General features: G+C 43.5%; 2 protein-coding genes across 6 annotated transcripts; one reads left to right on the top strand and one right to left on the bottom strand.

Moving 5' to 3' along the window:
- The first annotated feature begins 145 nt into the window (after positions 1 to 145).
- On the top strand, positions 146 to 7,918 carry Mrps18c (mitochondrial ribosomal protein S18C). The gene is made up of 6 exons (XM_057771982.1): positions 146 to 304; positions 1,013 to 1,068; positions 3,372 to 3,455; positions 4,319 to 4,376; positions 5,511 to 5,570; positions 5,994 to 7,918. Exons 1-6 carry the CDS (start codon positions 214 to 216, stop codon positions 6,068 to 6,070), a joined length of 426 nt encoding a protein of 141 aa, XP_057627965.1. The 5' UTR covers positions 146 to 213; the 3' UTR covers positions 6,071 to 7,918.
- Abraxas1 (abraxas 1, BRCA1 A complex subunit) lies at positions 7,900 to 23,626 on the bottom strand. 5 transcript variants are annotated; one of them, XM_057771977.1, is made up of 9 exons: positions 23,496 to 23,626; positions 22,246 to 22,336; positions 21,457 to 21,493; positions 17,885 to 17,951; positions 14,425 to 14,618; positions 12,590 to 12,709; positions 12,393 to 12,477; positions 9,622 to 9,733; positions 7,900 to 9,292 (listed from the first exon to the last, which is right to left on the bottom strand). In XM_057771977.1, the coding sequence occupies exons 1-9, from the start codon at positions 23,580 to 23,582 to the stop codon at positions 8,868 to 8,870; spliced, it is 1,218 nt and encodes a 405-aa protein (XP_057627960.1). In that variant the 5' UTR covers positions 23,583 to 23,626; the 3' UTR covers positions 7,900 to 8,867. The 5 variants fall into 5 exon arrangements, with proteins under 5 accessions (XP_057627960.1, XP_057627961.1, XP_057627963.1 ...); XM_057771978.1 differs by lacking the exon at positions 23,496 to 23,626 and adding an exon at positions 19,166 to 19,287; XM_057771980.1 differs by lacking the exons at positions 21,457 to 21,493; positions 23,496 to 23,626 and adding an exon at positions 19,166 to 19,287 and having other exon boundaries at positions 22,246 to 22,313.
- Between the last annotated feature and the right edge of the window lie 1,616 nt (positions 23,627 to 25,242).

Raw genomic sequence — 25,242 nt, 5'->3', positions numbered from 1 at the left:
TCTCCATCTCCCCGCGGCGCGGTCTGATATCACGTGACATCCGGCCCGCGGAGGGCGGGAAGAGAAAGCTGCCCTGTTGTCGCGCTGAAATCCCGGGCGCGCCCGCACCCGGAACCTTTACGTAGAAGCCCCGGGGCCCGCGGGGGAAGACTACCGGGAAAGGACCTGTCGGGCGGATTAGGGAAAGGAAAGGAAGAGGAAGGGCGAAGAATCATGACGGCTCTGGTGGTGGTGTGCAGTGGTGTAGGGAGGAAAAGCTTGACCACGGCTGCAGTCTGCCTCGCGGATCGCGGAGCCCACACGGGTAAAGTCTGCAGCAGAGCCTTGCAGCCGCAGTCGGCTTCTAGTTGTCGATGGCGTCTTTGCTCTTAGCGACATGACTTTTCTACACTACTAGCTTTAAGAGGGGTGGGAAGCTCGAGTCGCCTGAGACTGGTTTCCCAGAGCTGAGCAGTCCTTTGAGGTGTAGTCAACTCGTTACTTTTAATTTTTGTTTCTGTTCTTCTCTGTCAGTAACCTGAATCGTTTTCTTGTATTCCCTTTGGGATGGCAGTGCCTTTCTGTTGCTCCTGGACATACTTGCATTGCAAGCTGATAACTGTAGAAAGGGGGAAGGTTTTATAGGAGAGGAAATACGTATGCCCTTTAGTTCAAAGCCTTGGGAATCATTTTAAGTCCTCTTGTGCCCCAAATCTAACAGGATGTTAACCAATCACTGAGTAAAACGAATATGAAACCTTTATTTTATATTATACGGGTGTTTTGTTTGTGACAGTATCTCACCATTATGTAGTTTTGGCTGTCCTGGAACTCAGTATGTAGACCAGGCTGCCTTGAACTCACAGAAATTCACCTGCCTTTGCCTACCAAGTGCTGGGATTAAAGGTGTGCACCACCATGCCCAGGACTATATCGTGCCTTTTGATTCTGTAGCCCATTTAAAAACATAAGTCTTTGTTAGATATTAAGTGAATGAAAATAATTGGGTCATTGCATTTCTGTTTAATTACAGTGCTGTGGAGAAGAAGTTGTGCACAGTATAAACAGGTAGCCAGCAATGAGGACCTGGTAAGATTCCTTTTTATTTTTTTAAAGAAAACATTTATTGTTTTTATTGCATTGGGGGGTGGGGGCTGTGAAAGCCAGAGAGGGCATTAGATCCCCTGGAGCTAGAATTAGAGGTGGTTGTGAGCCACTGGATGTGGGTGCTGGGATCCTAAGCCCTGTCCTCAGTAAGAACAGCAAGTGTGTTTAACCACAGACACCCATCCAGCCCCTGATTTTTTCCCCCTTATATTACTAAGCCATTTCCAAATTTGGCCTAGTTTTTTACATTTTAGCTGTTTGGAATTCAATTATAGGACAAAATAAAATAATGTTTACTTTGAGTTTGGAAAGTCTAACTTAGTGAATATGGTCACTTGGGTTTTGAAGGGAATCCTAGATTTTGGGGGGTTTCTGTAATACATATTTTTCTTTGTAGATATTAAAGGATATGATTTGAGAATTTCTAGAGATAGCTTTTTTTTAATATTTATTTATTATGTATACAATATTCTGTCTACATGTATGCCTGCAGGCCAGAAGAGGGCACCAGACCTCATTACAGATGGTTGTGAGCCACCATGTGGTTGCTGGGAATTGAACTCAGGACCTTTGGAAGAGCAGGCAATGCTCTTAACCACTGAGCCATCTCTCCAGCCCTAAAGATAGCTTGGGTAGATAGAATAATTGTAGATAATAGAATTATGGAACAGCACTATTTTCATCTACTTTATCAGTTTTGACAGGCTACCTTGATAAAAGATACAATTAAAGTTGTTTTGTTTTGTTTTCTTCGAGACAGGTTTTCTTTGTGTAGTCCTGGCTGTCCTGGAACTAACTTTGTAGACCAGGCTGGTCTTGAACTCATAGAGACCCACCTACCTCTGCCTCTGTCCAAATTAGTTTAGGACATTTAATCAGCTGCTTCTAAACTGTAGGTGTATTTTTGTGGGTTTAAAGTATGAACATGGATGTGGGCACCCAATCACACCATACAAGTACTTAGCTAGAGTTGAGGAGAAATATAGCTTATATCTCAACTGATTATAAATTGGATTAAGAAAACTCAAGGCAAACTAGACGTGGTGCACACATATTGTACTAACACTTAGAATGCTGAAGTGGAAGGATCTTTTGAGGTCAAGGTCACCCTGGGTTACAGCAAAAACAACAAAACCTTTTTGGCCTTTTGGCTAAGATCAAATGTTAAAAAAGAAAAACAGGGGTTGGAGAGATGGCTCAGTGGTTAAGAGCATTGCCTGCTCTTCCTAAGGTCCTGAGTTCAATTCTCAGCAACCACAGGGTGGCTCACAACCATCTATAATGAGGTCTGATGCCCTCTTCTGGCCAGCAGGCATACACGTGTGCAGACAGGATATACATACTAAATACATAATAAATAAATAAATTTTTATTTAAAAAAAAAAACAAGAAAGAAAGAAAAACAGCAAGAAAACAAAAAAAAAGTTAAGTAACTGTAAACACCAAGGAATGTGTCGAAGCAGATGTGTGTCTGCCTTAGTCATCTAAGTCATACGTCATACTTTCAAAATAATAAAGGAAATTTACTCTTGTATTTAGGTCATAAATCGTAATGTGACTAATGCAAAGTATGTATCTTTTCCACAGAAAACACACACAGTCATACTCATTTGTCACAGTTAAGGAAGGTTATAGATTTCAGAGCCATTTCTGAATTAAGACCCTGTGCTGGGGTGTTGTCATGCAGACTGTAATTTCAGCATTTGGAAGGCTGATACGGAAGGGTGGGGAGTGTGAGGCTACCATATGCTGCACAGCAAGCTGTAGGACAGCTGAGGCTACAAAGTGAGACCCTATTTCAAGAAACCAAACCACAACAGCAAAGGACCATGGAACAGGAACAGAAAAGGCACTGTGACGAGGAAGGACCGTATGGAAGGACAGGGACAAAAGAGGATCGCAGGACACACATGTTGTGTTAGTCCTATTGTAAAAGCAGGAAAAGATTCTTGGGAATGAAGAAGGGACCAGCAAGCGGGAGAGGCAGCTTGAGTGAGAGCTGTAGAAGGTAAATAAGAACAAAGTATAAACCATACACACACGCATATATACAGAAATGTCATCACAAGCACACATACATGTATACAGAAGTGTATATCATTCATCAGAGTGCTGATCTTGGAAGTCCTCTTCTGCAGAAAGGATTCTTCATTGCGGTAATTCCTCTTTAGCCAGGTTGACCCAAAATAAAGTACCTGTGTAAAAAGATTCCAAATGTAGCTGTAGCTTTATCTTTTCTGTCTGTCTTAACACATTTTCATCATGAGACTGTTCTTTTATCCTAGCCAATCCCGATGGAAAACCCCTATAAGGAGCCCCTTAAGAGGTGTGTCTTGTGTGAGAAACGTGTGGATTATAAGAATGTACAGGTGAGTGTTGGTTGGCCTCTGTGGTACTTGACTAGGATTCTGTTCTGTTCATTTGCTCAGGCGATCGATCTTGTCACTGTCATCAGGCTTTCTGTAGGACGGATTGAGCAACCTCATGACGTCAGATCTGGTTTTAATGTTCTATGTTATCTCTGTTCAGCTCAGAGCCCCTTGCTCCCCTCAGTCATATGATTTGGCTAAGTCCCTTTGCTCTGTTGTGCACAGTGGCTCACTGCACTTTGGGCTTTGGGGAGAGCTGACCTGTGAAGCTGACCTTTGCAGTTCACTATCATATCATATTGCTTTAAATCGTTTCTCCTTACACTTTCAGCAAATTAGAAGTAACAGATTTGGGGGTTGTATTCTCACAGTAGTGTGAATGATAACTGCCTCAGGAGGAGGAATTGCGAGACATTCTAAGAACTACAGTGCAGCAGATGTTTGGGGGGGGGGGAGCCAAGGCCAGTGCCTTGTAGTTAGAAAGTGTTATTAAACTGTTCAGGAAGAAGAAGTGCCCTAGTCTGTGTGTCCCGAAGGGCTCACTTGATTGCCTGTTGTGACGGGCGAAGAATCCAGTCCTGGCTGTGAGCAGCAGTGTTAGGGCTGTGGGAGTTGGTCTCCGTGGCACCTAGCAGAAAGGATGACTCATGTGCCTTGGTCTTGTCAAGTTTTTGATACACTAGACGTTAACTTTTTAAAAAATGCCTTCTTGCTACAAGGTATTTTAGTTCATGTTATTAACTTTGTCTGAAATGTAGTAAATGTTTACATAACTTGAAGGTTATTTCTAAAACCTTTTTAAATTTACATCTTCGGAGTAACAATACACTAACATTTTTCTCTTTCAAATGTAACCCCCACAGCTTTTGTCCCAGTTTATCTCTCCATTTACCGGATGCATTTACGGACGGCACATAACAGGTACTTTCTTAATCTTAGAGATTTACGTGTAGATAAGAATCACACTGGTCGCTTCTGTTATCTTAGGGGACTGGCAGTTTTCAGTCATGCTGAGTCGATGTTAGGCCAGCTCCACAGGGACTGGAGTGGGATCCTTAGGGGAGGACTCACCGTCAGTGCAAGTGGCAGTTGCCTCCTTTACTCCCAGTTAACTTCAGGGGACAACATACAGAAATTTGGGCTTAAGCGAGAACTGCATCTTTGTCTAGACAGGTGGCCCAGCAGTTAAGAATGCATACACTTCTTGCAGAGGACTGGAGTTATGTTGGGGGGAGCTGCGGGCTGTGTTCCTGCCGCCCCAGCTCCTGGTTGCCTAGCTAGCTTATGCCCCAAAATAACAACACACAAACTGTATTCTTTTAAACACTGCTTGGCCCATTAGCTCTAGCCCTTACTGGCTAATTCTCATATCCCAATCAACCCATCTCTAATAATCTGTGTAGCACCAGTCTTACCGGGAAAGATTCAGCATGTCCGACCTGGCGGCTTGCTTCATTGCGTCTGCCCTGGACAGCAGAAGCATGGCGTCTGCCCCAGAGAGGAGAAGAAATGGCATCTGAGCTCACTTCCTCTTCCTCCCCGCATTCTGTTCTGTTTTCTACACCCACCTATGTTCTAACCTATGAGGGCCAAGCAGTTTCTTTATTATTTAACCAATGACCTTCCTCCATCAGAGTTAAATTCCCAGCACCCACATCAGGTGTCTTGTAACATCTGGGACTCCAGCTCCAGGAAATGCAGCATGTCTTGCTTCTGCAGGCACCTGAACTCATGTGCACATATCCCACCACCATTAAAGAAAGTAAAACTAGCTGGGCGGTGGTGGCGCACACCTTTAATCCTAGCACTTGGGAGGCAGAGGCAGGCGAACTCTGTGAGTTTGAGGCCAGCCTGGTCTACAAGAGCTAGTTCCAGGACAGACTCCAAAGCTACAGAGAAACCCTGTCTCGAAAAACCAAAAAAAAAAAAAAAAAAAAAAAGGATTTTTAACTTTCTTAACAGAAAAATACTTAGCAGTATTCATCTTAGAAAACGGTTGTGAACGTAGTGCGAGCATTTTCTGGTGTGTAAGAAAGTGCTTGTTATGTTTCACAGGTCTTTGTGGGAAGAAACAGAAAGAAATAACGAAAGCCATTAAGAGAGCTCAGAAAATGGGTAAGTCCACCTGCACAAATGAACGGAACTAGTTAAGACTTTACTCATGGGGGCAGGAGAGATGGCTCAGCGGTTAAGAGCATTGACTCTTTTTCCAGAGGTCCTGAGTTCAATTCCCAGCAACCACATGGTGGCTCACAACCATCTGTAATGAAATCTGGTGCCCTCTTCTGGGGTGCAGGCAGAATACTGTATATGTAATAAATAATCTTTAAAAAAAAAAAAAGCCGGGCGGTGGTGGCGCACACCTTTAATCCCAGCACTCGGGAGGCAGAGGCAAGCGGATCTCTGCGAGTTTGAGGCCAGCCTGGGCTACAAAGGGAGTTCCAGGACAGGCTCCAAAGCTAGAGAAACCCTGTCTCGAAAAACCAAAAAAAGACTTTACTCATGGACTTTGTGAAGAACTTGAATATCTCTTTACAGGGTTTATGCCAGTTACATACAAGGATCCGGCATATCTCAAAGACCCTAAAGTGTGTAACATCAGGTACCGGGAATAAACTGTGTGAAGTTACTGCCAATAAACCTGGAAGTGAACATGTTGGCACTGACGGAGCTGCTTTGAGTAAAAGTGTCTTTCAAGGGATTAGGAGGGATGTACCCTTCCACACCATGAGTGTGCTCTGGACACACTGCTTGAGATGGTAATGTTACTTTGTACACTTTGGTGTCGCACCCTCTTTATATGGTACCTTTGATTATGGAAGGGGCGGGCTTCTATTAGATTTCCACCTGGGCCCAGATTCCGTACTTACACACGCGATGGTTTTAGGGATTGGTTATAGAAAGGTAGTGTTTATGAATTCCACGTAACTGGCTGTGGAATTCAACTTGCTTTGGAGCCATTCTGTGGTTTTGTGTGCACAGGAGTGTATGGAGGCTACAAGTTGATATCAGGTTTTTTTCTCAATGTAACGCCACCTTTTTTTTTTTGCAAAACAATTATTCACTGATTTGTGTGTGCCTGCCATGAGGGCACATGTGGAGGCCAGAGGTCATTGTCCAGGCATGATTTCTGTCCTTCCAGCCATGAGTTCTGGTGACAGAACCCAGGTCTCCGGGCTTAGCACAAGTATTTCAACCCACCAAGCCATTGTGCTGGCCCATTTACCTCATGGTCTGAGACCAGGTCTCACTGGAGTTCACTTAGACTGACCAGCTGACTCCCAAACCCCAGGGACCCTCTTCCCCCCACAGTCTCAGTGCCAGGCTTAACCAAAACTGTGCTCTTGGCTCTTCAGTCACTCATCTCCTTTGACCACACACATGCACATGCCCTTTATTTTAATGCAGTTGTTGTGTTTCCAAACACAAGTCCTCATGCTTATTGGCACCTTTGCTGACCTATCTCCTAGAGTCGTTTGCTAACTAGTCAATGTTAATTGCGCCTGTCAGAGTTCTCATTGCAGAGGTGCACACAGGGAATGATAGTAGGCTAGTCCCTGCAAGACAAACTGTTCCTGGACCGCTGTTCTGTACACGGACGGATGACACGTAGTCTGCTTTTGGTCGTCTGTGATGAGAGGAGGATCTGTTGACAACTATGGCTCTTGTCCTGTGCTGTACAGTACAGTTTACTACATCACCAGAAAATCACCCCAGCAAGCTGTACAAATCATCCCCTGGGTAATGGGTGGCTTCACAACAACCCCATAGAATTAATGCATATCAACACCCAAGTCAAAGTGCTACTGCTACATAGAATCATGTCTTAAGTAGTTTCTCCAGGCAGCAACAAGTAGAGAACAAGGGTAAAGTGTGTTCAGTGTTAATGTGCACCAAGTAGAACATAAGATAACATGTGTGCACTTCACCGAACAGGTGAAAAAGATGAACACATCTGCAAGGACAGTTTTGTTTGCCCCTTCTGAGATGGAGGCAGAGTTACCTGTTCCTGGGCTCAAGCAGTCATCTGGCCTGAGGTGGGAACTGCATGAAGATGCAGAGATTTATCTCGATTTTTCTGTGTTTCTCTGTGTACCCTGGCTGTCCTGAAACTCACGCTGTAGACCAGGCTGACCTTGAACTCAAAGAGGTCAGCCCTGCCTCTGGCAGCGCTGGGATTAAAGGCATATGCTGTCACCACCACCCAGCAGCACATATTTTAATTTATGTTTATTTCTGTGTGTGTGAGAGACAGAGAACACATTCTTGGAAGCTGGAAGGGCATTGGATTCCCTGGAGCTGGAGTTACAGGTGGTTGTGAACTGCCTAATGTAGGTGCTGAGAACCAAATTCCAGTCCTCTGAAGTGCTTCAAGCACTCTTAATTGCTGGGCTCTCTCTTCAGTAAGAATCTTAATGAAGTAGATAAAAAACAAGACTTAAAAACTTTAGAATTTTATTAAGTTTATTTGTGGGGGTTTCATGATTATGCCACAATGAAGGTATGTGTGGAAGTCAGAAGAACTTGTGGAAGGCGGCTCGTTCCTTCCGCTGAGGGAGTCCCAAGAATCCAACTAAGGTTGTCAGTCTTCACTGCAGATGTCTGTGCCAGCTGAGCCAGCTCCCAGGCCTGATTTTGCAAACTTCTGTGCTCTTTTCTGTGTTGTGAAACAAAGCTAGTTTCTCTTTTCCAATTTGAAGAATGTTGTAGTTTAAAAGAATGCATCTTTTAAGTCTCCCTTGATAACTCGGGGAAACTGAAAGGTCGTGACTCTGAAATAAAAGCATCTTAGCTGGGTGTGGTGGCATGCGTTCTTAATCCCAACACCTGGGAGGCTGAGGCAGGCAGATGTTTGTTAGTTTGAGGACAGTCAGAACTACATAGAGACCTTTCAACAAACAAACAAACAAACAAACCAAAAACCCATCTGGACTACAGCTCAGTGGTAGAGAAGCTGCCTACCGTTCACATGGCCCTGCATCGATTCCTGCACCACAAATGTTTCTAAAAAGTACTTTAGATGTGGATGGACAGAGGCCAGGCCACTAGAAAGGGGTCAGGAGATGGGAGAAAAAGAATCTGCAGGGCCGAGGAAGGCAACAGAACATGGGATATAAAGGGGAAGGGAGAATTCCTGCAGGGAAGGCACAGTGAGAAGAGGCTGGGAAGCGAGGGAGGTTGCAGCTGAGTGGAACATGTACACATTCACAGAGCATTTACAATGTATGAAATATAAATAGGAAATTCTAAAAATCTTTATAAAACATTATCATTATTACAAACGGCTGAGTAGTAAAAATTCCATATTCCCCTACAGTGCAGTAAAACATGAACTTCTCATGTGTTACTCCAGTAGCAGACAGTAAAAAGGTGTCTGAACCTCAGTCAAGTAAAAATAGCATCTAGCAAGAATCAGAATGTGGGAGAGCGAGGGTATTCAGTGTCCTCTTCCGGGCTTCCCATCTCTGTGTCTATATCTGGGCTGCTTGAGGACGTTTTGTTTTGGTGACTGCTTTGGGAAGCTATCCCAGGTCTGCTTTCTGTCTCCTGCAGCCGTGGTTTCTTCCCAGGCCACTGGTCTTGTGTGTCTACATCTTTACGCTTAGTTAGCTGGGCTTCAGGCAGTGGACTAGCGTCAGGGCTGTGAATATACTCCACCATTAAGGTCAGCTTAGCCACATCAAGATGGTGCTTCATGCTACATCCACTTTGAGAAATATGTCTATTTTTCAAAGAAATAACACAAGAATGAAGAACCTCAGACTCTGGAAAAAAGGTTCGTAAAGCTTGACAAAGAAGAATGTTCTCCTGGGGGTTGTTTTGGACATTCTTCTCTCCTAAAGAAAATAAGAAAGAGCTTAACATTAGTTTTACAAACTTTCATGATAGCTGTAAAGTAAAAACTATTCCAAAAGACAGATGGTTCAGAATAAGAATGACATAACACTAAATTCCTGTTCCCGTGCCACTCTATTCTAAGAGAAAAGCAGTCTTGAACTTTTTTATCCGATACAACACACCCACACCCACTACAGTAGCGTGTTCACCATTTGGGAAGATTACAAGCAGTGTCGTCACTACTTGTAATCCCAGTCCATCGGGTCACTGGTTAGGACCATGGCTCATGCAAATGCGAAGCTAGCGTCTGCAGTGTTCATCTGCTCACCTGCTGCTTTAATCCGGGCTTGCTGCTCTTTTCTAACTTCTTTTAATCGATTTACATCCATCATTAGTCTCTCTACTTCCCGTTCACTTTGTTCAACTTTGTGGCATATATTCTGCACAATAAAACAGTGCACAGATGAAAACATTCCAGGTTATACTAATGAGGCTTTACAATAACATTCTCAGACTGTAGATACCATTAACCTTTTGTGTAAGCCACCTCCACTGTAAGACTTTAAGACAATTCTGAAGCCATTTCTGACAATTCTGAATTCTCTCAGCCTCCATGCCATAGTGCTTCCCCTCCTCCCCTGGGAACCAAGGACCTAACAGCTACACATGCAGGTATTCAGTTCCTGAACAATTACCCGTATACGTATGTTTTGATTCAGTCCCCTGGGAAATGGGGTCAAAATGACCTCTTACCTCATCTGATCTGGCAACAGCTCTCCAGTCAATTATTGGTAATAGCCCTTTCAAATAAGCCAATCAGAATAGTCAAAGAACAACCCCCCTTACATCTGTGGCCCCTTTAAAAGTAGACTGTACCAGCTATTCGGGATCTCTCGGCTTCCCGAATGCTGAGGGACCCTGTCATGACAGAATTAATAAAATCCTCATGCTTTTGCATCGGCTGTGGTATGTGAGGTGGTCTCTGGGGGCAACTCCTTCTCGGTGTTTGGACGCTAGAGTCCAACACCATAACAAACATTTGATGATAACAGCATGCACCGTGGATGTGTTAGCTTTCCATTCGTTTGTGGACCAGCTATTTCCTTGATAAAATTCATTTTGAAATAAAAAATATATATATTGGGCTGAGGATCGAGCTCATTACCCAGAATGTGTGTAGCCGGGTTTCAGGTCCCAGCATGTGCCCCACCCGACAGCTGAGACACACAACTGATTTACATTTCTGACTGGAAGGATTAGCAGTTAAAGATTTTCCTTATCTATAGGGAGTTCAAGGCCAACCTGGGCAACACAAGAACCAAAACACAAACAAAAAACCAACGATAAAATAAAAAGTGGCTATGTTTTAAGGAAATTACGGAAGATTATAATTTCTGTAAGAGTTATTTTCAAAGTTTCTGTGTTATTCATTAAATAAATTAGTATATAAGGGGTCAAAGAGATGACTCAGCAATTAAGAATGCCTGAGTTAGGTTTCCAACACCCACACGGCAGCTTATAACTGTTTGTAACTCTAGATACAGGGGAACAAATGCTCTCTGTGGGTCTCCAAGGGCACTGGACACACACTGTACACAAAGGCATGAAGGAAAAAACGAATCACATCAAAATAAATAAATCTTTAAAAATTAGTATAGCCAGGGCTGGAGAGATGGCTCAGCGGTTAAGAGCATTGCCTGCTCTTCCAAAGGTCCTGAGTTCAATTCCCAGCAACCACATGGTGGCTCACAACCATCTGTTATGAGGTCTGGTGTCCTCTTCTGGCCTGCAGGCATACACACAGACAGAATATTGTATACATAATAAATAAAAAAAATATAAAAAAAAAATTAGTATAGCCAGGCAGTGGTGGCGCACCCCTTTAATCCCAGCACTCGGGAGGCAGAGGCAGGCGGATCTCTGTGAGTTCAAGGCCAGCCTGGTCTAGAAGAGCTACTTCCAGGACAGGAACCAAAAGCCACAGAGAAACCCTGTCTCGAAAAATCCAAAAAAAAAAAAAGAAAAAAAAGGAAAAAAAAAAGACTTTAGATATCCAACTGAGAAAAACAACTGACCTATGTTCCAATTTTGAACTCGTGATTTTGCGATTTATTAGAGAAAGCCTCGTGTATTCCAGGCTGGCCTCAGACTTAGTATGCAGCCAAGGATGACCCTGATCTTCCTGCCTTTACCTCCCCAGTTCTGCAATTACAGATGTACACATCGTAGTGCTGGGGACCAAACTCGGAGCTCTGTGAATTCTAGGCAAGTGTTCTGCCAGCTGAGCTACATCCTGAGCCCCACAGTGCTTGCTTTAAGCAGTACTCCATAAGGACTGTTCCTAGCAGTGACTGAGCATGGTGAGGACATTAGTACATGCCTTTGGAACAGTATGTAATACTTCTGGGTCATATTGTTCAATTAAGGATTTAACTTTTTTCTTCCTTTAAGAAGGGCAAGCACAGTGATGCCTTCCTGTAATCCTCATGCTAGGGTCGAGCAGGATCCCGGGTCAGGGCTATGCTCAGGGAAGCTCCCACAGAATGGTACAACCTGAGGCTCCTTCTGACTCTGGGGTCAGATTCTGCTGCAGTCCTCAATCCCCTCTGATTTTTACATTGGTCCAATGACTCTCTTGCACTTGGGATCTATTTTATGACTCTACAGTGACCTGCCACTGCACCGTAAGACTATAATGCTGTAGTGATGGTTGTGCTTCTAAATCTGCTTCCTCTTTATCTTCAAGAAGACTATAGGGGCTGAGCCTCATGGCACACGCCTTTAATCCCAGCATTGGGGGGCAGAGACAGGAGAAGCTCTATAAGTTCAAGGACAGCTTGGCCTACTACATAGCAAGTCCCAAGACAGCCAGGGCTCCATAGTGAGATCATTTTTGAAAAAAAAAAAAAAGAAGAAGAAAAGAAATAGCTACAGCCATGTATAATGAGAGCAAACTTAAGCTTGCATCCCATACCCAGAGTCTCTATTATGGAAGTCAAAGGAGTACAACATATACTCAAAAAATGTTAACTTTTCTAGGAAACAATTCATGCAATCTACTGACGTGAACGAACTCTGAAGTGGTCCCGAAGTAGTTACCTTTAATTCTTCTTGTATTGCAGCGTACATTTCATTTATCTTATGCACCTCCTTTAGCGATCCATCTTCGTTAAAAAACTGAGAACTGTGAAAGCAAAGATGGTTTCCTTGGCTAAGTGTATAGAACTGTAGAAGGAAACGGGAATCCTCCAGTTCCACAGGGTTCCCTTAGTGTCTACTGTCTGGATGAGCCTCACCTGTGTGCTCTCACGGCTCTGCTAAAGCCAGGGGATGTACAGGAAGCGGATTCTGTTTTATAACCCAGTTGATCGGACATTCCCAGGTTGGCAACCACCAAAGGCACCCTATGAAAAAGCCTGAGGGGGAAAGTTTAAAACAGGGTAAGACAACACCTGCCATCAGAGCAGGCCGCTGTCCTAACAGTGTCAGGAAAAACAGCTCCGTCATTATTTAGCAAGATAGAATTTTCCTAGATGAGCTAAGTTGAAGCAACTAGATTTTTGTTTTTTAATATTAGGTATATGAGTGTTTTGCCCACATGTATATCCACGTGCCACTAGTGTCCTCAGAGGCCAGAAAAGTGTCCATCTTCCTGAAACTGGAGCTCAGGTGGTTGGGTATGAGCTGCCATGTGAGTGCTGGGAATTGAACTGGAGTCCTCTGGAGAGCAGGCAGTGTTCTTAACTGCTGAGCCCTCTCCAGCTCCTGTCACTCAGAAGCAGAGTTTGATGCTGATGAGGTCTACAGAGGGAGCTCCAGGACAATCAGGGTTGCACTTTCTCAAAAAACAAAACAAAAAGTCAAGATGTACACAGCATAAAAAGCTGCATGGACAGTTTAACGGCTGTCTCACCTGGTCATGTGCATGCAAGCAAGGATGAAGCTGCCCCGAAGGCCGTGGCAGGCAACACAGGTGACGCCTGAGCTTTTTGTTGCTGTCATTTATTATGATTGTATGCATGCTTATCATGTTCTTGTGTTCAGAGGGCAGTGTCAGAAGTTGGTTCTTTTCCTCTAATGAAGGTTCTAGGACAGAACCCAGGTCTTCAGGCTTGTGGGATAAACATTTTTACCAGCTGGTCTTTTTTTCTTTTCTTTCTTTCTTTTTTTTTTTTGATTCATGTTTTAAGTAGTTCAACTTCCATTAAAACTCTATGTAGCTGAGCATAACCTTGAATTCGTAATCCTGCTCTCACTGGAGCTCAGGGATTATGGAGATTTACCATCATGCCTGCCTGAGACCTTAAAGGACAGAGAAAGAAAGGAAAAGAAATTTTGTTGGAGATGAAGCTCAGTGGTAGAGCCACTCTTGTCTGGTGTAAATCTCGCACTGTGTCTCTGTGTCTCCTCAGCTCACCAAAAAGGCAGAGCAGGTTAACCTCCCTAGTCCAAGGTTTGAAATGTGAGGTAGGATCTTATTATGTAAACTGACTCAAACTCTCAATCCTCCTGCTTCACTTATTGGGACTATAAGTTTGCACCACCATAGACAGTAAAATGTTTCTGGAAATGCTAAGGTTGTGGGTTCAAAGCTAGACAGGCTCATCTACCCATTCATTTTCTTTCTTTTGTTTTCTTTTTGGTGTTTCAAGACAGGGTTTCTCTGTGGCTTTGAAGCCTGTCCTGGAACTAGCTCTTGTAGACCAGGCTGGTCTTGAACTCACAGAGATCCACCTGCCTCAGCCTCCTGAGTGTTGGGATTAAAGGTGGGCACCGCCCAGCTTAACTTAATTCTTATATTCCCAGAGAATGTAGTCTATAATACCCAAGCGGACTGCTTGGACTCACTGTGGCAGAACAGCAAGAAGCACTGTCTCTGAAGAAGCTGTACAGGCCACACTTACATGCGTACATACACCAACACTTCCAGTTCTAGCATACAGGAGTCCAAGCCATGGCTGCACTGGGCTTCCCCTTCCTTGCCTAGCCTTTGTTTTCTCATCTATTACTTCCTCTGCTGTTACTATGACGCCTTATGCAACATTGTATGAAAACACTTAGAGCCACAAAACACTACAAAAAAAAAATTTTAAAATTTAGCTTAAAATAGTCAGGACCAACCAATGCTTACCCCTTTTGAGGTTTATATAAGGCGTGTTCCAGGCAGTGAGTGGAGCAGCTTTCTGTTGTTATACTTGGTGTTAACAGCAGAAAAACAAGCTCTGGGCTTGAAAGATGCGTCTGTAAGTTTCTGTGCAACAACTGCTCTCTAAACGTCATTACCTGATCCGAGTGACGACGGAATTTGTACCAGCCCACCACAGTCTGGGGAGGATACAGGAAAATTAATGTATGTTGGTTACAATAACTACATGTCTTCCTACAGCTTAGCAATGAAACCATGGTCTTAAGCAGTAGCTGCAGTTGTACCCAGTGGCTCCGGCACACACGGGACTGGGACCGCAGGACTGTGGTTAGCCTGGGCACACAACAAAACTAAACAAAAACCCTGCCACAGCCTTTTTGTTTTTTGGAGGCAGGGTTTCTCTGTAGCCCTAGCTGTCCTAGAACTCGCTCTGTAAACCAGGCCTGCCTAAACTGGGATTAAAGGTATCACCACTAAGCCTGCCAAAACCTACAGGACTTAAAATGGCTTTTCCAACTGTTGGTAGAGTTTGGGTTATACATAAAAATAAGTCAGGGATATACTTAGTTATAAACTTTACTTTTGTAAACAAATGGACATAGTACTTTATACTTAGCAAGAAGAAAAAAAGACCCTACACATTTAATGCAGGAAAGACAAAACAAACAAGAACCTCCTTGCCGGGGAGTGGTGGCACACACCTTTGATCCCAGTACAGCCAGGGCTACACAGAGAAACCCTGTCTTGAAAACCAAAAGAAGAAGAAGAACAACAACAACAACAAACCCAAACACCAAGAACCCCCCCCAAAAAAACTTGACTTAATGGGTTTTTTTGTTTTTTGTTTTTTTTGGTAGACTGGGTCTTGTGTACTCCAGGCTGGCCCCAAGCTCCATATGTAGCCAGGGATGACCCTGAACTCTGATCCTCCTGCTTCTTTCTCTCGGATTATATGTATGTGCAATGTGCTCGACATTTTTTAAATGTGGAACCCAGGTCTTTACATAAGTACTTTACTAATGGAGCTGAACCCCCAGTTCCTACTCTAAGTAAACAACAAAGTAAAACATTTGCTATGGTGTAGTCACTATGTTAGAATGATGGCTCAGTGGTTAAGAGCACTGGCTCTTCTTCCAGAGGACTGGGGTTCAATTCCCAGCACCGACATGATATCATTTAACTGCCTATAATTCTACCTCCAGGGGATCTCACACAGACATAATGCAGGCAAAACACCAATGTACATAAAATAAAAATAAATCATTTTTAGAAAAAGGATTTATGTGAAAGAAACACCAATGTCACTGTTTTACATAACAGGAATCAATGCCTATAATCGCATTCATGTCCTATGCACACCCTTGGTTTGTAAATGTTAGGCTGTTTAAAATTATTTTAAGGGGACTGGAGAGATGACTGGGTGGTTAAGAACACTGACTACCCTTCCAGAGGACCTGGGTTCAATTCCCAGCACCCACATGGCAGCTCATAAATGTGTATAAATCCAGTCCCTGGGCAATCTGACATCTTTACAACATTACACATAAAATAAGTTTTAAAAATAAATAAATAGGGGCTGGAGAGATGGCTCTGAGGTTAAGAGTACTGTGTGTTCTTCCAAATGGACCTGGGTTCAATTCCCAGCACCCACATGGCAGCCACAACTGTCTGCAACTCCAGTTCCATGAGACCTGACACCCTCACACAAACAAGCAGGCAAGTGAAAAAACTATGTTCAGAAAATAAAAATAATTTTAAGATCATTTGAAAGGATCTTGTAATCTGTAGCATGCAAAAAAATCATGATTAACAGTAATAACTATTTTAAACTAGAAAATAATTCTCATTACCTTATAGTAATTATAATAAAAAATAACCAGTATATATTATACATTAATATTAAGAATTAGAAATGGCTCCTGTAAATATAATTCAGCATTTGGAAGGCTGAGGAGGATAACAAGTTCAAAGACATAGTGGGCTACATAGTGAGGCTATGTCTCAAAAACAAAACACATTCTTTTTAAAGGAAAATGTTCCTATAGGTACACTCCCTAAATAATCAACTTAAGAAATGTATAAACTGTGCTGTGTGTGCGCACAAGTGGCCATGGGAGTGTGGCGGTCAGAGGACAGCTTGTGAGGGTCAGTTCTCTCCCTCTTTCTATCATGAGTCAGAGGGATTGACCTCAGCCAGCCAGGTTAGTAACAGGTGCCTTTGATTGCTAGCAACAAATGTAATTTTTTAAAGTCCAACCATTTCCTTTCAAAACATTTTTACACTTACGTATTTGTGTGTGCGTGCGTGCACGTATGTGTGTACATAAGTGTTCTACCCATGGGGAGACCAGAGGACAGCACATTGTTCTCTCTCTCCCCCCACCGTCTATGGTTTCCACAGACTGATCTCAGATTGTCAGGCTAGGGAATTGAACCCAGGACTGAGGCAGGCAATCAGCAGAGCTGCATCCACAGTCTGTGTCAGGATCTCACTGCTTCCCTAGGTGGGTCTCAAACTTGAAATCCTCCTATCTTGGATTTCCACATACTTAGCATAACATGTATACACCCAGTATCTAAAAGAAACTTCTATTATTAAATCTACTTTCATTCTAAAATCAGAGACGTGTGCCAGCATCCCCAGTAACCAAAACTTTTCATGAAACTATACTCACAAACATAAAATTTTCAAGACAAAAATGCATATCTTGGAAAAATTTGGAGGGCATTCTGACTGTTTAGTAACTTTTATCTGAATATCAAGTACATGGAGGATTTAAATGTAACTGCTGTATAGATAACTGTCTCTGCATTTATATAAAATAATAACCGCAAAGCCAGGCTCTATGACATACACCTGAAGTCCCAGTCCCTTACTACAGAGGGACTTACTACAGTTTGAGACCAGAAGACAAAACAAAGAGTGCAGCTATGTGAAAATAAAAAACATTTCTATTATGTTCTATAATATAATATAATAATATATATAATATAATCAGACTGGAAAAAGCTGTGGTTAAACAATGTACCACAGAAGAAGTCAGTGTAAATCCAAGCAGTCAAGGAAATAGTTAGATGGATACTTTTTTCCATTTTATTTTATATGCATGAGTGTTCTGCCAGCTCGTATGTCTGTGTACCATGTGCATGCATGTGTTCACAAAGGGCATCAGAAGGGATCATATCTCCTGGGACGAGATTTACACCTAGTTAAGATTCCATGTGGGTGCTGGGAACTGAATGCAAGTCCTCTGGAAGAGCAGCCAGTGCCCCAAGGTGGATACTTTCAATGACTGGTTTTGCTTTCAGAGAAACACTGCCAGACTTTCTGGGAAGAGTAAGTCTCCCACATGCTCTAATGAACGCCACTAAGGCTTCTGTAAAAGTACTATGTTTTTAGGAGTGTAAAATAGTGCAAACAGTGCCAATAAAGAAAAGGTAATACCTTTTTGACATTTGAAAGAATTTTCTTCAGTGCATGTTCGTTGACTTCACCTAAAGAATTATAAAAGCTATAAAAATCAAAATTAAAGAGATTTCAATAAGCTAGACATCTGAGCAGCTTTACTAGCACTTTAAGTTTTAGTTACCCAACCCACGCTATATAACCAAATGCACATCTATTTCCCTAAAAGAAATAGTAGAGAAAATTACAAATTAAATTGTAGAAACATTAGATTCACAAGCAAAAACCACATAAAATAGAAAAACTTCTAGGTATGAGTTTGTCTATCATATTTTTAAACTAAACAGAAGAGTAAACTATTCATTAAATACAAGTATCAAAAGCTAATTCACAGTTCACTTATTAATAACTGATAACCCCTAATAGAATATACAATGAGTAACAAAGAATAGTACAAAAAGGATAACTTATTCATCGCTAATTCCAAAAGCTGTGTGTTTAGGGTGTCTGGAAGACTGAGGAGGGGAGGGTAAATTGGCTTAGTCCAGTGGTTTTTGTAGTTGGACTTCCAAGATATAGAAAAAATAATTCTAAACAATCTAAACATTTATTTCTATCTTTGCTTTCTCTTCCTGCAAGGGAGACTCCAAGTCATACTTCCTTCCCTATGGTAAAAGCCAGAGGTTGATACTGTTTTCCTTGGTCTCTACCCCTGATTTCTTGACAAGGTCTCTCTCACTGAACCTGGAGCTCATAGATTCGGCTAGTTGGTGGCCAGTGACCTCTAGGGATCTTCCTGTCACCCCTCCCTGCCCTACCTCCTGACACTAGGGTTATATGCATGGAGCTTTTACATGGTTGCTGGGGATCCAAAGCCAGGTCTTCATTCTTGTGAGCCATCTCCTCAATCCTAGTCCTTTTTATCATTAAGATGAACAATATTTCTTTTTATAATGCTGAAATACTAAACAAAATCCTATAGGATTTTATAGGTTTCTTTAAAAAAAAAACAACTGGAAATCCTCAAGTATACATTGGAAATATTTATTTACATAAAACTGACCAACTATATTCTACTTGGCAACATTTTTAAGCTTAGGTTGGTGGTACAGGTCTATAAATCCAACCACTCAGCAGGTTAAGGCAGGAGGATCTCCAGTTCCGCCTAAGCAACAAGAGCAACTCTAAGGCCAGAAACTTAGTAAGACAATGTCTCAAAGAAAGAAATAAACACACAACTGTGATTACAGGTTAACCTAGCAGGAGTAAAGCCCTTGGTCCAATCTCCAGTACCACAAAGAAACAACAACAAAAACTAACCTCCATTAAAAATGTTTTAATAGGCTGAGGGGTAGCTGGGTCACTGGAGGACATCTGCTATGACATGTGTGACTTGGATAAAGACTGAAATCATGGCAGGTCCAGAAACCGATGCCCAGTTCCTGGGTTCAATCCCCAGAGAGGTGGACAGGGAGGAAGAAAAGGAGAGAGGAGATAAAAAGGGAAGAAAAAGATTTTTAATGCTGTCTAACATGGTCCACTTCTAAGCATCTCAACCTGGTGCCCAAGGCAGTAAGGCCTCAGGGTAAATAAGCATAGGCTAACAGTATAGACGCGTGAGAACACCGATTTTATGTCAAGTTCCTAGAAAGAGTATTATACGGAAACATAATAAGTCAGGTGTGGTGGCACGTGCCTATAATCCAACACTTGAAAGGCAGAGACAGAGAATCTGAAGTTTTAGGCCTGTGTGGGCTACATATTGAGACCCTGTGTTGCCTCCCAACTCTCCAAAAGGATATACAGTAAAGAATTCATACCTAAGTGCCAAATTTTTAAGATAGGTTTCATTGAACTATTTTCAAGGACCTTCTAGACTTCTTAGAGGAGCACAGAATCAGTGCATTCAGTTGAAAAGTCAGAGCGGCGATAGGTTAGTGCCGAGCTAGTACAGTTCATCTGTACACAGCCAGTCAAGACATTCCAAGTCTTCCTCAGTGTCCCTACAACCCTTAGAAATAAACATTTTAAGAAGGGCTGTATAAAAACAATTCACAGGGTTATATTTTGATAACGTTTGTAGTAAATTATAAAGCTGGCTATTAATGCCTATCTAACTTGGACTTCAAAAGATGTCATCAGGGCTGGGCGGTGGTGGCACACGCTTTTAATCCCAGCACTAGGGAGGCAGAGGCAGGCGGATCTCTGTGAGTTCAAGGCCAGCCTGGTCTACAAGAGCTAGTTCCAGGACGGGCACCAAAGCTACAAAGAATCCCTGTCTCGGAAAACCAAAAAAAAAAAAAAAAAAAAAAAAAGATGTCATCAGAAGACTTAGTTTTAAATATATTCATCAATATAAGGGGGAAATACCAACATGACAGGTTGTTAGAAAGCCTGGAGCCTACGGCTGGGGCTTAGCAGAAACTCGCTCAGTATGCGTGAGGACAAGTAGCACCCCAACACCACACACACAAGCCGTTAAAAGGAAATGCCATGTCTTCTAGTTTTGTCCTACTGTTAAGTCAGTGGTTCCCAACTTTCCTAATGCCACCCTTTAATACAGTTCTTCATGTTGTGGTGACCCCCAACCACAAAATTATTTTGTTGCTATTTCATAACTGAATTTTACTACTATTATGAATCATAATGTAAATACCTGTGTTTTCTAATGGTCATTCAACCCCCAAAGGGGTTGTAACCCACAGGTTGAGAACCACTACATGAAGTAGCTCTGTGTTTTCCACTAATTGTGAACTTTGGCCTATTGTGGTTTTAACTGAAGATGAACAGTACAGTAACTTCATGAATGAGATATATCCAGATAGCTCTACTCATGTCCTCTTTACCTTCAACTTATGAGCCGACAAGATCCAGACATTAGTGGATCAGGTAGTAACAAAAGGAGAAACAATTAACAAATTGGAATCAAAAGATGGAAAAGTGGGGCAGTGGTGGTGCACCGCCTTTAATCCCAGCAGTCGAGAGGCAGGCAAGTGAGTCTCTGAGAGTTTGAGGTCAGCCTGGTCTGCAGAGTGAGTTCCAGGAAAGCTGGGGCTACAGAGAAACCCTGTCTTGAAAAACAAACAACAACAACAAAACAAAAAAAAAAAAGAAAACAATCTATTATTGACATCTAAGAACATGTCAGTTGTGAATTTATAATATGAAATGAGAGGATCGGGTGTGAGAAGAAAATACAATCCCCAGCCGGGTGGTGATGGCGCACGCCTTTAATCCCAGCACTCGGGAGGCAGAGGCAGGCGGATCTCTGTGAGTTCGAGACCAGCCTGGTCTACAAGAGCTAGTTCCAGGACAGGCTCCAAAGCCACAGAGAAACCCTGTCTCGAAAAAAACCAAAAAAAAAAAAAAAAAAAAAAAAGAAAGAAAGAAAATACAATCCTCAAACTAAACTGGCTTTTCAGCGGCAGGGAAAGCAGCTGAAGGTAATACAGGCACTGAATTACAGACGGGTGCACTAGCGCACCTTAAACAGATGACAAGCCTCCTTCCACTTGTGACTGAGACACTGTTAGTCGTTCAAATTATTTAACGTGCAAAGAATAATTTCCATAATGGATGACTCGCTTGTTTTTACTGATGCTGTTACTCACCTAAAAAGCCGGTAGCATGGAATGTATTTCTGAATGTCTAGAAAGAAAGGATTTAGGTTATAAGCGTAGTAATCGTTTGCCCATGCTGCGAGAGGAATCATGTGACTCCCCGGAGACACAGGGCTAAAAATCCTACCTGGAACGACCTGTTATATTCACTAGCCAAAGACAAACATGTAGGACCCAAGTGTTGATCCTCCTGCCTCCACTTTCTAAGTGTGGGGTTACAAATATGTACCATTATACCCACACATTTTGTTGGTTTTTTTTTTTTGCAGTGCTTTAAAAAAATATTAGGGTATATTTTTTAACAGTTTAAACACACACACACACACACACACACACACACACACACGGGCTGGAGAGATGGCTCAGTGGTTAAGAGCACTGCCTGCTCCTCCAACGATCCTGAGTTCAATTCCCAGCAACCACATGGTGGCTCACAACCATCTGTAATGAGATATGGTGCCCTCTTCTGGCCTGCAGGCATACATGCAGACAGAATACTGGGAATACTGTATACATAATAAATAAATAAATCTTAAAAATAACGTGCGTATGCGCACGCGCACACACACACAGGCAAGATGGCTCATCAGGGAAAGGCACTTGCTGAAAAGCTTAACCAACTCAGTTCAATCCCTGGAACCCACATGATGGAAGGAGAGAAATGACCCTCCTCCGCCACAGTTACACATGACACATGTATCCCCCATAACAATTAAAATGTTACAAAAAAGAGCAGTGCCATTTATAACTACCCAAACCATACAGAACTAAGTGACTCACCAATTGTATAAACAACTTTAACACTATCCATTTGTGAATCAGTAATGCTATTCTTGGCTTCACCTTTCACTTCACCGAGAAGAAAACCTTCCTATAAGAATAAAAATAAGAAGCCGTATATGAAACACATTGGAGAGGATTACTGTTCTGTTTCCGAATCATCTTTTCTCAGCATTTTACAGTGGATACACACGTGTGGGTAACTGGGAAAGGCTGTGCAGAGAAGAAAGCCCTGGCTTTAAAGAGATGGATCATAATTTGGGAAGGCAGAGCTAGAAGCACTTAGCAGTCCAAAGCAGAACTGAGAGCCTGTCTAAGGGCCCAGCAAAGCGGTTCGTCGTGGAGGACTAACGGCAGCCTTCACTGTACAACCCTTATTACTAGCACTGTGCAGGAAGCAGCTCTAGACACCGGAGCCCTTACACTGCACAGCACTTCACACACCCTTCTCGACACTGCTCAGTACTCTGGACTGTTTTAGTGCAGTCCCCAAAGCTCCTTTAGATAGTTTTAGTTTCTTTCAATATGTTACTAAGAATTTATTGTAAGATGCTACTTCCCGACCTCAAAGTTTTAAACCGAGTGTTTTTGTTTGTTTTGTATTTGAGTCAGGGTTTCTCTGTGTAGCCCTGGCTGTCCTGGAACTTGCTCTGTAAACCAGGCTGGCCTTGGAACACAGAGATTCATTTGCCTCTGCTTCCTGAGTGCTGGGAATAAAGGCACGCGCCACCACCGCCCAGTTTACAGTGAGGTTTTTAGATCTCCTAAATTTTAAAAACAGGCTTCTAATTTTTTTCCACTTTGACTCGGTGGCTTCTAAAGTAAGCAAAAATTTAACGATGCATTTACACATGTGACCCCGGACAAATCTGCATTTGTAACGGAAAGCGGCACAGAAAGTAGCTGGGCCGTCCACTCTCAGGAAGGGTTGGGGCAGCTACCGTGTGCCCCAGAACCCGGACCGGCCAACCCCCTGCGGCTGGCAGCCGTGGCCATCCTCCCGGTCCTAGCCCCGTACTGCCGGCGGGGCACGGCGCGGGGATCCCTCGCGAAGCTGCGGGTAGTGAGCACGGAAAGCGGCAGGATCTCCCGCGCCGAGCCGCAGGCCGCCGGGAGCTGCACCCCTAAACTTGACCAGGTCTGAAGGGCCCGGATGAGAGCCGGGGAGGGCGCCCCGGTCCGTGAGCCCGCACGGCCAGCAGGAGCTGCGGGCAGGGGCGGCGGGGACGACAGCCGCGCGCCCGGCTCACCGTGTCCGAGTCGGTGTTGAGATGCTGGAAGGTGAGAGCGCCAAGCACGAAACCAGACAGCACCCCCAGTGTGCTCTCGCCCTCCATTCCGCCGGCTCAGGCGCTGCCGCCACTACCGCGGCACGTGACGGGAGGCCCGAGGGCGGGGCCTGAGGGGCGGGACCTGGGGCGGGGGTGGCGCCTGCGCACGGGGAGTCCAGAGAGGACAACTCTTGGGTCAGCTTGGCTGAGATACCCGTACGCAGGCAAAATCCTGTTTATGGGTAGTTTAAGGCAATTAATGGTTTAAGAATAAGAATTGCCATCTTGGTTTTCTAACTGTATTATATTACACTATTGAAACTTAGAAGACTAATAATCGGGGGGGCTTTTTTAGGTTATTACAGCTGTGTTGCATTCTTCTGTCTATGCCTGTGTGTTTTAAACATTATGAGAGTTTAATGCTAAGCATAATCACACTGCTGGGTCTATTTCACATGTGCGCACATACAGAATGATGAAAAGCGGTGGATTTTAAAGCATTGAAAGGCCGGGCGGTGGTGGCGCACGCCTTTAATCCCAGCACTCGGGAGGCAGAGGCAGGCGGATCTCTGTGAGTTCGAGGCCAGCCTGGTCTACAAGAGCTAGTTCCAGGACAGGAACCAAAAAAAAAAAAAAAAAGAGCGAGCTAGAAATATACATAAGCTAATAGGCCAAGCAGTGATTTTTTAATTGTATGGCTCATGGTCTACCCCTGCTCCTGGGTTTCATTTTGAGGACAGTTTCTGGTCAGCCAACTAAAACATTGTTTGTTCTTGTGTTCCCTCTGCCTCACCTGGTGATTTACTCCACCTTGGGCATGGTAATTTCCCACCTGCCTGGGGGGAATTCCTTGTGCAGCAGCTAGGTATATAAGATCTCCTTTCGAATGACCCAGGTCTCTCCTGTGTTCTTTCAATCTCCAGGCCCTTGCCTGTCTGCCTATGGTACAGTGATGCGCGAACTGTACCAAGAGGGTAACACAGATGCAGGTGTTACAATTGGAGGCACCGCTGGGATATCAGGAATTACAATTGATAAAGTTTCTGCATGGTTATTTCAGGGCTGAGCAGCCAGAACGAACAAGTGGCCTTCTGCCAACACTGCAGGACATTCTCCCCGCCCATCCCGCCCCTTCTTGCTCTCTCTCTCTCTCTCTCTCTCTCTCTCTCTCTCTCTCATTTTGTATTTTTTTTTTTTGACAGGTTTCTCCCTGTAGCTTTGGAGCCTGTCCCGGCACTAGCTCTTGAAGACCAGGCTGGCCTCAAACTCATGGAGATGCGCCTGCCTCTGACTCCCGAGTACTGAGATTAAAGGCTTGCGCCACCACCGCCCAGCTGACCCCTCTCTAGGGGAAGCATTAGCTAATGGAGAAAATTAAGTTACACAGAGTTGCTGACTGCAGCCCGTCCCCCCCCCCCCCGCAGTCATACAGAGACTGTTGACCACCCAACTTCCCCTGTCAGATGGGGAATATTTCAAACAGCCCCTGAGGTTAGCAAAGGGTCAGCAGATGTCTGGAGGACGTAACCAGGGGGCTGTTGCTATCCCCCTTAGATAACAATAGCCTATCAGGAACTAACAGCTGAGCTTTACCTAATTTAACCAATTATGATATAGGATACATAATTTTGCATTTTGAAACTGTAACCTTGTGAGTGTTTTGTGGTTTTTGTCTTTATAAACCCTTTTACAATAGTAGACGGGGTCCTTCTCCCTCCATCTGCTG

Source organism: Chionomys nivalis, chromosome 6 (genome assembly GCF_950005125.1).
Source record: "Chionomys nivalis chromosome 6, mChiNiv1.1, whole genome shotgun sequence".
NCBI classification, from domain to species: domain Eukaryota; kingdom Metazoa; phylum Chordata; class Mammalia; order Rodentia; family Cricetidae; genus Chionomys; species Chionomys nivalis.
Note: the sequence above shows the minus strand (reverse complement) of the source record. Positions and strands in the feature narration are given on the sequence as shown.